Source organism: Caretta caretta, chromosome 5 (assembly GCF_965140235.1).
Source record: "Caretta caretta isolate rCarCar2 chromosome 5, rCarCar1.hap1, whole genome shotgun sequence".
Classification (NCBI taxonomy): Eukaryota; Metazoa; Chordata; order Testudines; family Cheloniidae; genus Caretta; species Caretta caretta.
Window position 1 is genome coordinate 74755895 of NC_134210.1, and position 14040 is coordinate 74769934.

General features: G+C 37.3%; 1 protein-coding gene across 4 annotated transcripts in view; it reads left to right on the forward strand.

The window, feature by feature from the left end:
• Positions 1 to 14040, forward strand: part of COMMD10 (COMM domain containing 10) — a 159599-nt gene that overhangs the window by 82501 nt on the left and 63058 nt on the right. For 2 of the 4 annotated variants that reach the window (XM_048850098.2, XM_048850100.2), the window contains exon 6: positions 531 to 1514. The exons of the other annotated variants lie outside the window; for them this stretch is intronic. In XM_048850098.2, the coding sequence (XP_048706055.1) occupies positions 531 to 554 (24 nt within the window). In that variant the 3' untranslated portion in view covers positions 555 to 1514. Of the gene's footprint in view, positions 1 to 530; positions 1515 to 14040 lie in introns of those variants that run through there. 4 annotated transcript variants of the gene reach the window in all.

Consider the following 14040-nt stretch of genomic DNA (forward strand, 5'->3'; position numbering starts at 1 on the left):
GGAAGAGTTTCATACAGTTTTGTCAATGCTTTTTTTAGTTTTATAAATTCAACAATCAAGATAAAACTTGGTGCCTTCTTCTTACTTTTTTGGCAGCATTCGTAATATTGTACCTTTTGACTTCTACAATCTCTCTACTTTCCTGGCAAACAGATTTTTTTCTCGGCTATTATTAAACAAAATCTTCTCTTCAGAATAACTCTATCAAGTAATTGTATTGTATTTTCTAGTGCCACTACTTTACTTTACATTTTATTCTAGTTTGGTTTCCTATTGATGCTCTGTTTATTGCAACACTTTAGCTTTCTTACCAATTTTGTGGGAAACTTTGAGTAGTCACACTAATGAATTCTTAGGGAAAAAAGTCTCTCAGTTACTGATCAAATTTCAGGGCCTTCAAAATTAACTTACCCAATTTTTACAGAATGTCTCCATTTAAATTTTGGAAAGTTTAGGGGTTGAGAACAATGCTTTTGTTTTCAAGTGAAATAGTCCTGAAGACTGAAGTCCTTTCTCTATTGTATCCACAGCTAAAGGGACATTCTGGGTACTAATCAGCAGTACAGGTTACCTCACAACTCACTCCCAATGTGCTTCAAACTTGTCATCGAGGGACCACCTAGTGGGGAGAGCGTAATTCAATCTCAATGTCTGTTCAACCCCTGAGTCTGCTGGAACTACTAACAAGGTTGCCAGTTGTGATGGCCATCTCGATGTGGACACCTGCCCACTGGAAACTGGACTGAGACTAATTCACTTCTCATAAGCCATCCAGGAATCAGATGGTTACAGTTTGGGTTGTTACTAAACGTAGTATGTCCCTGTGAAGCCATCTTATATTTGTAATGTAAAACTCCCACAACACTATGAAATTGAGTCACATACACAATCTTTTCGAGAGTGGAGCAGACAGAGGGTGCTCTACAATTCAAGAATGTTAACCTGGTCCCTGTATGTGCTCCTGGATTTAGTTCTACAGGGCTCTGAACCAGTTTATGCTGTATTTTAATAATTTTACTTTGTTCCCATAGGTAGGATTTTCTAAAGCACTTAAGTGATTTAAAAACACAGATATCATAGTTTTTTTAGGTGCCTTTGAAAATTCTACCGTTAGCCTTGTGGCATCTCTTCCTTTGTAAATTATCAACTTTGGATTTATTTCTTCATATCAGTAGTTTTTTGCTGTCTATAGTATCTGCCTAAAAACCTGTTGCCATTGGAATTGAAGAAACAGTTACCCTAATATGTTTAATATTTTCTAATAATGTCACATTGAATTTAGAAAATTAGGATTAGATTAACATTTTTAGTTATTTAGTTAATCTTTCTATATTCATAAAACACAAGGACAGTATACTGTCATTTTGTCAAACTTATATGATATCCTTCCTCCCCAGCCCAACTCTGGCAAACAAAGTCTTTCAGTAAAAAGAAAATCAATGCTGTCATCTAAAGGTTTCTATAATTTTAAAATTTTTATGTTTAGAAATAAAATTACTTGAAATTGCCGTTGATTTTTTTTGTAAATTCTCAGTTGCTGTCACAAAACCCCTCATGATGCCACTTTTATCAAATAAACCCAATAATTAGCGGATTTTTTGTAAGAATAATGATTTTGTGAATTAGTTAAAACATTACAAGGACTAAAGAGATTATTCCCTCCAACTTTTAAAGGGAAACTGAAGACATGTTTAAGCAAAGAATAGAATTTCACTTTTTATGGTAGGAGAAAAGGTGAAATCACGAGGTGAAAAAGTGTGAGATCACTGTTATAGACATCAAACGTGTAAATTGTATATGGAGAGTTGTGTACCTGTGGAATCCAAAACAATGCCTCTTAATATAATTGTAGCATCACATGTGGCTATTACATAAAGAATGACTCTAATCAATACAATCCATGCATATAGTTGCAACTGTACCTATTCCTAGAATAGCAACTATAAAACCATTTTTCAGGAAGATGCTTTCACTTTTACTTTCACATAGTTCTTTACTATGCAATCACCTTGCATTTATATAGTGCCTTTCATCCTGAAGGATCCCAAAGGGATTTACAGTGAGGTATTTTTCTCTCTCTGTCTCTCATATTCATTTAATGTGCCTTTATTTATGCTGTACACACACACTTCATCCACTCCTGAAATGAATATTAGTTGTAACCTGGTACAAATTTTATTCAAGAAGTGTGAAATTCACCTTACTAAAGCCCTTTTTGCTGGACCAGCTAAGACGCAAATGGTGCAGAGGGCAAGGTTTGATTTACCAGCATTTGAATGAATTTAATTACAAGTGAATAACCAGGGAATTTAAGTACACAGACTGTAATTACCCAAGTCAGAATTTGGCCAGAATACTTGTGAAAAATGCCATGGGATCTTTCATAAATACGAATGGTTAGGACCTCTGTGTTTCTCTTCTCATTTGAAAGATGACACCTCCAGCAGTACATCATTCCCAAATACAAAGCCTAGTCATTAGTTCAGTACTGACTTGAAGGGAAAAACGTCACATACTCCAGTCCTAACTGTGTTAATACACCAATACAACAATGGAAGAGGATAAAATAAATTTAGATTCTATGATTAAATGAACTGGATAGTTCAGAAATAAGGTAGCACAGCATTCTAGCCATTCATCATTTGATAAATCCAGATTAGTCATATCTCCTTATTGAGTGGTAAAAAGGAATTGAGGTGGGGAGCCATGCTCCCTTGTGTAGCCTCATATTGCATGTTTGAAGGGGCTTGTGCCTCTAACAGTGACTTTTTGAAGAGTGTTCTGGGTTTACTGGCTGATGAGCTTCCTACATTCTGTAGGGCTACATCACAGGAAATAACTTTTGTGTAGGAAACAACCATTTGGTATGTTCACTGCCCCCTTGTGTCATCACAATATCTGATGGTAGTGGCTGCACTTGTGGGACATCAGTGCTGGCTTCTCTTAAATATTGCAAATTTGCCATATTCGCTAGCAGTCAATGAGAAAATGTGTTTTGGTAAAATCAAAAAAAAAAAAAAGAAAAAAAAGGAAGAAAATTCAAAGCCTTTTAAAATGACATACTGTGTGTGTTGCGTATTTTTTATTTCCTTTAGCAGATAGTATATGTGTGCAAAATTAACCATTCTATTTATATGTATGTATAAATGTGTGTGTAGTTGGAGGTGTGCACACTAGAAATAACTACAGTTGAATTTTTCAGTGATTAGACATGAAATTAACATGTTGTAAGAGCCCATTCTTACAAGGGATTAATCATCACAGCAATTACAAGAAATAGAACTTCACTTTACTACCATATAGTATAGAAGCTGTGAAAAACAGGATCTTCCATATTTTGATCTACAACTGGTCCAGAATTCCATAAACAAGCCTAGTGAGTAGGTCTTACTGTCAAGAGGCCCTGCTCTGCACAGCTTCATAGGGTAATAAAATTAGATTATATTTCTTCCAATTCCCTTTCTAGAGCATAATCTCAGGTTTTTGATGTCAAATAATCAGTAAAACTGAGAGAGCTGAGCATTTGAGATGTACCTCCTTCTCTCTTTTTTTCAGGACTTGTTATTTAAGTGTTGCATTTTTTTTTAAATCATGATTAGACATTCAAATATAGCACTTAATTTAATTAATTCACTGTGAGACTAGTTCCATGCCAATGATTGTTTCAGTGCTTACGTGCTGAAATAAGAACACAGGAAATCAAATGGGCATTTTTTTCATTATTAAAATAACAAAAATACAGGATGGTTCGATGAGGAAAACAAAATATTAAAGCATAAATTTAAAATTAATCAAAATTACTATATTATACATGTATAATTTAGCTAAATTTACATTTCAGTGGGAATCTTAGTTTTTGAGTTTCCTGACTTTTGATAATTAAAATTTTCAACCTAATTGGTGTATTGGAGTTTTTGTTTAATAAGCAGTATTTAATAAAGTGTTAGTCATCTGCAGCTTTTTCCGTGATTATTATGGCCTGTATATAAGTAAAATATTGGTGCTTTTGGGTGGAATTTATATGATATATTATGATAAAAATGCTGGATTAGTTGCTTTAGTTTGTTTCAGAATGCAGCAGGAAACAGCTGTTAGTTTATTACCAACTTTCTTTGGGATTATATGGTAGGGACAGGGGAAAAGAGTGAGCATTTGAAGACTGACTAATTATGTGGAGCAGTGTAATATATGTTAAGCCTTCATTTGATCTCTTCACAAGGAGATGAATTGTACAAATTGAAAGGATTCTACCCTCCCCCCCCTCCCCCCCCAAGGAGAATCTGAGAGAATTACTGTTAGAGCTCCACGGTCAAATTCTTCTAGTGATGATGCTGGCTAATGTCAGTGTTGTAAATGCTGTCTGAGGACCCTGAGGTGGGCAGTTCCTCATCAAGTAAAGCTGCATGACCTAACAGGATCCCCAAAGGAAGGTGGCTTTGGAAACTCTTCCTTCAGGATGAATTCCTCCAGTGTCATGAGGAGTTCTGGTTGGCTTATAAAGATGCATGTGAATCTGGCTCCTGAACTTCTCTAATTAAAAATGTGCTCCTTTATAAGTTACCGTTGTGAAGAAAAAATCTAGCTGTGCTTTTTAAAGATTTAAGCAAATGACTGAAAACTTGCAATTCGATTTTTAAATGTATTTGATTTTTATATGTATTTAGAGATTGTTAGAGTTCAGTTAGGTTCAGTCAGGTGTTACATGCTGTGGGAGAAAAAGAATAAAGGTTGTGGGTTTTTTTTGGTTAAATTTATGTCAGAAGGACATAATGGTTTTTCTTGAAATGAGAACAAAACTCAAAAGCATTTAAAACCGAAACCAATGATATTCTTCCAACAAGATAGCTTTGGGACTGAAGTATATCCTAACGGAATGGAGGATTGAAATGTGTTTTCCTTACAAGAGAGACATATGCTCCAATCTGCTGAGAATTCTCCTCAGTCATGCGTTGCTTCTTTAACTAGCATGGTTGTTAAACATAGATCCTCTCTGTCTTTCTTGCTAGCCTTCATCACTGTAGTAGCAGAGTGCCTCCCATCTATATAAAAGTAGGAATAGCAATCTTATTCTACCTTCCTAGCTTGTTGGAGGTATAGTTACATGTTTGTGATACTTAGAGGGAAAGCTAAGTTGAGGGACTGGTGCTTGCCTCTAGTTCTGAATGTAGTTGAGATCCATTGTCATTCTTATCTTTTCTAGTAGTGAGTTCTGCAATCTTTGTTCAGCTCAGGCGAAAGTTCCATCCCCTGCACTTTTGAGCCTTCTCTTATTGGTTGACAATTTCACTGTTATGATGAAGCATAACTGTGTATAATCACAGAGTGGTGGTGGTTGTGAATGGAGTGGTGCTCTTTAGGATCAGTCCCATAGAAAGTTTTGAATAGTAGAACAGAGACTTTGAATAGTGCTCTGAATACAACAAAAAGCCAGTGCAGGCAGTGGAGTACTGAGATGGTGAGCTCATTGTGACCTAGGGTGGCTGAGTAGGTGGGCTGCAGCAATTTATATGAATTGGACTTTTTTCAAGATGTATGGATTCATTCCTGGATTAGATGAATTACAGTAATCAAGCATGGAGGTCACGTATCCATAAATAACCACATCCAGCTCTTGGTCTGAAAAGATGGGGTGAAGATGTCAGATTAATTGTAAATGGACGTGCCTGTCTTCTGATCCAGTGGTAATAAGGAGACCAACAGGACTCTTGCAGAAAGTGTGAGGTAATGTAGTGAATATCTGTTTGTTAGTGATAATTCCTGTACCCTGCGGAAGAATCTCTTTCCCGCTTTTGGTTGTTCCACAGCTGTTAAATGACAGTAGTGCTATTATGCTAACAGTGTCTAGTATTGTATTCCTTTTTCAGTGAATACTTCCACTGAAGTCAATAGGGATTTTGCTTGGGCAAGAAGTGTGGGGGATCTGGTCCCAACTAGACACTGCTTATGATGGTACAGTATTGAAGTAAAAGGAGAAGAAATACTGTTTTGTGGTGGAGCCATTTCTTTCCGTCCCAATTGCAAGTTCACCTCATGTATTCTGCTTTTCCTTCCAGGAGTAAAAAGGTGTCTACAATCTGCTTGCCTGTGGTATTCTTTTCTTTTCCTTAGAGGCATGTTAATATCTCATGGATCGCTTTTGAAAACCATTCAGTATAGGAAACAATTCTTCAGATATAATTTTTATTTTCTTTATTTCTCCTCTCCTGCTCTTAATATTGAAGACAAACATCCTGTTTTCATGGATGTCCCTAATGGTTCATTTATCCCTGATGTGTTTTCTTCAGTTAATGTAATTGCTATTTTTTGTGACCTCATAATTGGTTGCTCTGGAAAGGACATGATGTAGCAAAAGGAACATTCTTTCTTTAGATGAATATCTGGGAGCAGAAAATTTCTGATAAATATTTTGTTATTAAAAAAATGTTTAAAATTGTAAATGTTACAATATACATGTTCATAACACTTTTCAATAACATATCTGAGAGTGACTTTATATTCGTATAATATCAAATAAATATAAAACCATATGGGGCAGGAATTAAATTTGTATGCTATTTCCCCACGAAAAACTAGGGCAGAAAATATAGAAAAGCAAAAAGCTCTCTCCAAGCAGTGTGTTTTTCCTGGTGTTGGAAGGTCTTTAAGAAGCTGAGCATTACAGCACTGTGCTGTGAATCTTCTCCATTCACCAGGACTAAACTGTGATACCTCAGTGCACTAGTCAGTGAGTATAAAACACAATCCAAAGAGAGCTGAAATAAAAGAGAACTCCTAATTCTCTCATGGGATGTTGGGATCAGCACACAATAGGGAAGGCATTGTGATGACGCCAAATGCTCTTCTGGGGCATTCAAGCTCAATTTAACTTCCACTACTAACCCTGCTTTCATGAAAATACTGCCAAGTGCGGAAGGGAGTGAGACAACTCAACCATATCTTAGGACAAGTTAGTTTTAGCCATTTGAATTGAATTTTAATAGATTAATTTGGAAATCTACTCAACCTGAAATTTCATTTAATAGGAACATGCAGAATTGTAATATGAATTAGACTGGAAATATTTATTTCAATAAACTTTTATAGACAATGGGCCTTAATAGGCCTCAAAGTGGCATATTCAAGTCGTTGTATGTTACTGTCCTTTTCAGTGGTGAGCACTGTGGTGTTAGAAACCAAAGGTAGAGGACAAAATGATATTCTAGTTCCCATAGCAGAAGTGTTATGTCTGTGCTGTCTTTTGTACAGGGTTGGAGATCAGGAAGCACTGAAAATTGATCAGTATTGTTGTGCTGTTTTTCTAGCAACCTTGCACCCTGATTTTGAGCTGGAAAAGAAAAGAGAAATCTAGTAGTGGCATTGGGCATAGGTGCCTTAGGAAGTCACCTAGGCCTAGGATACAATGCTATGGAGAGTGCCAAAATAATTCTGTAAAGGCTTTATTTGACCTTTTTTCCTTGTTTTGATGTTCATGAAGCAAATTTCAATTTTGCTGTGTCTGGCCAACAAAAGACACTGTCACAGATTTTCACAAGGATTTAGGCATCGCAGTGCTCAGTGCTGCAACACCTAAGCCTCATTTTCAAAAGGAATTTACACACTTAGGAAACAAAATCCAATGGAGTCAATGGGGTTTAGGTTCCTAAGTGCCTAAATCCCTTTTGAAAAAGGAGGCTTAGGCTCCTAAATCATTTAGCTGGGACAATGATGGGCGCAGCAATGCCTAATTTCCCTTTAAAAATCTGGGTCACTCTGCTCCAAAGAGAGATGAAATAAAAGAAAACTCCTAATGCTCTCATGGGATGTTAGCAGCCAGTAGCCACCACTCACCTGCAGTAGAGAACAGAAGTTGTGTGTACTGCCTTCTGGGAGAATGCAGCAGCAACAGCTGCTGTCGTCCTTCTCTCTTCTCCCCCTCCCACAACCTGAGACCTTATAAAAAGACATTTCAGGCTAATCACAGACCAGGCAATGAATGAAAGGAGAAGACCCATGGATAAATGAAAGTGTGTCTGTGTGCGGGGGGGTGGGGGGAGGGGGAAACAGCGTGATTTGCATGTGGGAAAGATCCAGGGACAAAGGAGTAGAAACTGTCTCTAGAAGGTGAAGGGCATGAAGAAACCTCATGAGCCCATCTCAAGAGGCATTTGGCTAAACAAATAGACTGACCAGTTTGAACTCCCAGGAGTTCATCTCTGGAGGTGGAGGGTAGAAGGTCTTGGAATACATCTACCATTTAATGGGTCTGTGTGTGATATTTGGAGGAGGGAAAAAAGAATGAATTTAGGGAGGGAAATGGGTGTGAGGGAACAAGGAGTGTGCCATAGAGAACAAATAGGAGGAATGTAAAATATGCTAAATACCGAAAAAGAGGAAAAGAAATGAGACCCAATGGAAGAGGGAAATAGATGGGATGAGAATGGAGAGAGATGTGGGAAGAGAGAAGAAAATAACATAAAGGAATAAGGAAAATGAGAGAGAGAAAGGAGAGAGACCAAATATAGGAGACAAAATCTAAGAAAGAAAGATGGAAGAAGGGGAAAAATAGAAACGAGAGTAAGGAAGGGAAACCACTTGAAGGTTGATACATTCTTACTTGCTTTATTAATGTACCTGCATTTTAGGGATACCTCTTGAAGATGTGATACGAGATGTGATTTATTCTATCTGTTACTTAAAATCAAATATCAACATCTCTTCATTTTGGTAAGAAATGAGAAAAAATCTTCTGCTAGAGTACCAGTGCACCTAAAACTGACTCTGAAAAAGTTAAAGAAAATCTTATCCTTATCCTATGTAAAGTGCCTATGTACAGTTTGATGCTTATTGTTTAGTTGTTGGTGATTTTTAAACTAGATTTATCATTAGAGGCTGAATGAAGAGATCACATTTGTTTGTTTGGGTGGGGGACACACCATATACCAGATGAGGACATATTACATTTTCTACCCCAGCCTTATAACCTCTTCTGGCTCTCTTCCCACTGCAACTTCAGCGCCCTTTTCTCCTCCTACTTTTTTGCCATAGTTGGCCACAGCAGCTGCACCTATCCTCATCTAACCTTTTGTTCACCAACCCACGTTCTTTCTGATCCACTTCCTGATCCCCTCTTGTCCGGACGGGATACCATTTCATCTTGTGCTTCAGATTTCCTCTCAGGAGTGCAACCGCATCAAAGCAGAGGAAAAGGAAAATGAGGCTGATGGGTGAAATATCAGGCTGGTGGGCCTGACTTCAGTGGTAAGGGTCCAGTCCCACAAGGTGTTGCGTATTCTGAACTCCCATTGGTTTTACTAGAAGTTGCAGACACCTGGCACCTTACAGGAAAGGGTGCCAAGGCCGGAGGCAAGAAAAGAATAGAGCAGGAGACATCAAAGTGGCCTTTTAGACAGAGGTAGCTGAACATCTTTCTAGATGGTTCTACTGAAATAGGGACAGAATTGGTTTTATGGAGCTGATTAGGGCACTGCGGCAGTAATTCCAAACAGTGACAACATGGTAAACTAGGACATGTGATTACCCAAACTTAAAGATCCATTTTTCCTCTCACGTGAGTTTCGCATGGGTGGAACTCCATTGACTGAGGTCTTGTCTGCACTTCGGGGGCTACAGCAGCATAGATGCAGCTATCCTGCTGTAACCCCACGGTATTGATGCAGACTACAGCAATGGAAGGAATTTTTCCATCACTGTAGGAACTCTGCCTCCCTTAGTGATGGTAGTTAGCTCCACGGAAATATTCCTCCATTGACCACAGGTGTTATGTCAGCACAATTACGTCACTTGCGGGTGAAAAATTTGGCATAGCTGGGGCATTCAAGGCGGAGAATTTTTTATCCTTCTGAGCAATGTCAATCTAAGTTTTTAGTGTAGATCAGGCCTTATTGGATTTAGTTTTGATTTGCACTGTTATAAATGAAAGAAGACTCGGGCCCAATGTGTAATTTTTCTACAAGATAAAAATTCCATTTGAAAAACTAACTCACTATCATTTGTACAGCGATAAGGAAAATTGAATTAATTATATTCCTGTCTAATCCATCTTGGCATCAGAGCACAATATTTAAGATTGACCATAATAACCGTAGACATAAAATCTAGTAGAAGGAAACGGCATTAAACAGTGTAATGCCTGTCTTTTTTTTGTTTTTGCACTCCGGATCAGCACATCTGTGTGTCTCATTTGGTGTACAGATGACATTTAATATTTTCTCTTTTTACAGGATATTTAAGAATGTAAATTGCTGTTAAAATTGTTTGAATCTAGTCTTTTAAGTGTTAAGAATGTAAGCTTCATGGTTGGATCATGACTTTGTGTTTGTGTGTGTGTTTAAATTCATCCAAGTTTAATAGTCGCTAAATTTAATCCAGTATTGAGAAGACAAACACTCAATAGAGCAGAGAAGGATTTAAAGGGAAAAGAGTCTGCATTGCATTTCATATTTAGTTACTGCTGATGTGCTGTAGTTACATTTACACATGAATTTTGAACTGACTGTATGGTTCAAGCATTCATTAGTACAGTAGATTTTTAGACACTTCACTACTTATAGACATTGTTAAATATTCCTAAATGAACATCTTGCTTGCAAAATCTGCTCACTAAATTATTCAAATGAATCTAGTTATGTGTTCTTTACTAATCCCACAGTATACTGTAAAATTAGTCATGGATTACTGTCTGCATCTGGTTGGTGCTACTGGGAGTGATGTAATTTCATCCTTTTGTCACAAGAATAGATACAGTTAATGACTTTAATTGGGTTCATTGCTTAGTATACCTGAAAATAGTTCCATGTTTGACTTCAGGGGGATTTTAAGGCTTTGTTTTAGTTAGCCCATTTTGAAACTATATGTTTTAAAATTATTTTTTGGGAAATGGGACCGTTTAGTTATGCATAGCGAGACAATAGTTAGTGGTATTTTTTTAATTGATCACTTTATGAAGTAACTTTATCTTATCTATTTTATTTCACATATACTAGCTGTTACATTTTTCTTTAAACGGTCTTTTTTTAAAATGTGTTAAAAGTAGGCTTAAAAGATTTGTTGTGATTCCTTTAAAAAAAGAAAACGAGTACTTGTGGCACCTTAGAGACTAACCAATTTATTTGAGCATAAGCTTTCGTGAGCTACAGCTCCCTTCATCGGATGCATACTGTGGAAAATACAGAAGATGTTTCTTTAAGGCTTAAAAGTCTTTTACTATTTATCTGTATACTTTATGCATAAAATGGGTATCTTTATATAACAAACGCATATGTCTCTTCTTTAAAACAGCTTCCATGGCTATCGTTTTTTTAATAATCATTTTTTTTACCCTGAATGAAATAGACTTGATAAAACTGTCTTGTTTTTTTAATGCAACAACAGATTTTTGTTGTGGTTAACTACGGCTCTAGAGAAATAACTTGAGAGTCTAAACATGTCTGGAAAATTTAGGCTCAGGGATACTATATTATCAAATAAGGATGTGACAGGTTTAAAGGTGAAAGAGATTTGTCATATTTATATTAATGCGTGTAAACTAATTTGTCCTGTATTTTGTAGCCTCATTTGTGACATTTTGTATCGCATTATGATGCACATCAGAGCATGTTGGCACATATTTCAATAGGCTGGTGATGCAGAGCCTTCCCTACTATTACTGCTTTTCAATGTAGAAATGAAGGGTTTTTGTCCAGTGTTGGATATCTCTTCTCTCAAAAACACAAGAAGAAAGAATGGGGTTTTTTCACCCAACAGCATTGGTGCTTGCATATCATTGGGAGCCAGAAATCGTATCTGGACAAAATTACATATCAAACTCAATATACTTTATCACCATGGTAATTTCAGCCAAACTAGTTCTTTCTATAAATGGTAATAAGGGAGGAGAGAAGGTAATACACCAAACCCTCGCTAGAACGTAGGGTTCGGGATCCATATGCGGTACTGCGTTAATGCAGGGACCGTGTTATAGCGGGGGCCACGATACCATAGATCCCAAGTTAAATATTTAAATTTGGGATCCATCGCCGCGACCGCGCTATATGCGAATCCACGCTATAGTGGTGCGCGCTCTAGTAAGGGTCCGCTGTATGTCATTTGAAAGATGCACATATGCATAAATGTGCTTTAAAAGTTTTTATAGGTAACAAAATTATAATTTGTTTTCCTATAGGTATAAGAAGTTTTCTTTAATATTTTTAAATATATATACACACACTACACATACACGAGAAAGAGAGAGAGAGAGATGGGGAACTTAGGCACAGGGAGATGAAGATCAGAAATTTCCACTCCTTTTGGGTGCCCAATTTGAGAGATCTAGGACCTGATTTTTCAAAGTACATACCACTATATAGCACTTTATACATTCAAAGCACAGCTCTCATTGATTGATTTCAGTTGCAGTTGTGAGCACTCAGCATGTCTGCACATCAGACACCAGTGACTCAGTTCAGGCCCCAAGAAAATGAGGAATTCAAAATTAGTGACTCCCTGTGAAAAATTGAATTTAAGAGCCCACCACATACAAACTCTGTGGCAGAGGCAGAGATATACAATCCATTTCTCAGGGCAACACTCAACTGCCTTAACCCTGAGACCATCATTTCTCTTCCTGCAATCTCTTGCCTCGTTCACCCTTTCCAATTTCTGCAACAAATAAAGCATGGGTTATACCAGAGTCTCCTTCACTACAAACAGTGATTCATCCCCAGAGCAAGTCCATTCTGTCCGCTGCAAGCCATAGGGGTCCTGTGGAAAAAACAGTATGCGATCATGTAATTAAAGACAGTATGCATTATGATATACACGGGCAACCTTAATTCTGTCATTTTCTAACTTTTGAGTTCTTGACTTTGAAACCTTAATATTGCTCTTTAAACATAGGGGTGTGTGTGTGTCTAGTTTCCTATATTTTTAAAAAAGCAAAATGATTTTTTTCCCATCATACAGTATCATATTGATACCCACATGGATCATCAGCAGGGTTTGGAAATTTTAGATCCACTGCACAGATCTCTGCCACTTGAGCTAATGGATTATTGATAGCAGTCACAGGTTGTCATCTTCTATGGATACTTTGCCTTTTGGTTTCACAAATATTTGCTGGCAGCATGGGAATGATGAGACTCGGGGATTTTGGGTTCTATCCCAGGCTCTGGAGGGGAGTGTGCTATAGTGGTCACTGTCTGTTCTGCCCTATCCTCTCCTTGTCCCAGGCTGCTCGCTCCTCCCCACCCCCGGCTTCTTGTCTCTGGCCTAGTCTCCTTAACTACCTAGAACCAGTCTTCATTTCTCAGGATTCTTAACCCAGTTCCAGTCTACTTGCCTGCCAAGTGCGAGGCCCATCACGCTGGATTCCCAGTCCCAATCTCCTTGCCCAGACATTCTCAGCCCTGCCTATAATAAAGGCTGTGTATGTTAAGGTGTATATGAAAATTATAGACATGTAATGTATCTCTTTCTTCCATTATTGGTATGTTGCTTGTTAGCTTAGACTGTAAGATCTTCGGAACAGGGACTGTGCTCTTCTGTGGATGAGAACCCATTGTGGATGCTGCTTAATACAAGTAATGATAAATAGTGAAGAAAACTGTTTAGATTCACTGGAATGTACAATCCATGACTCGTAAGTCTTTTTCATGGTTTGTAAAAGCCTCAATCTTCATGTTTAAATACAAATAAATTGTGCTTTTTTGCCAAGAGAACAATATATTTATTACAAATTCCAAGTAGTTCAGGTTGATTTAGTTAAATGTCCACTCACATAAACTAGAGCCCCGCTATTGCAGTGATTGTCACCTTTATAAATACAGACAGTAGTAAGAAAAGATCTCATATTTAATGAATCTTTTAAGATGCACCTAATTTTTTTAAAGTGTAAATAGTAAGTTGGATAAAATGGTACAGAATTCATGGAAGGCTTAAATTAAAAGGTGCCATGAATGGCTAATGTAAGTGGAAGTAACCTTACAGAAGATGGTTTAATAGGCCATTGTTTGATTTATTTTTTTAAATTCTAAGCTTCAGTGAAACCTACAGATAAAGGCATGG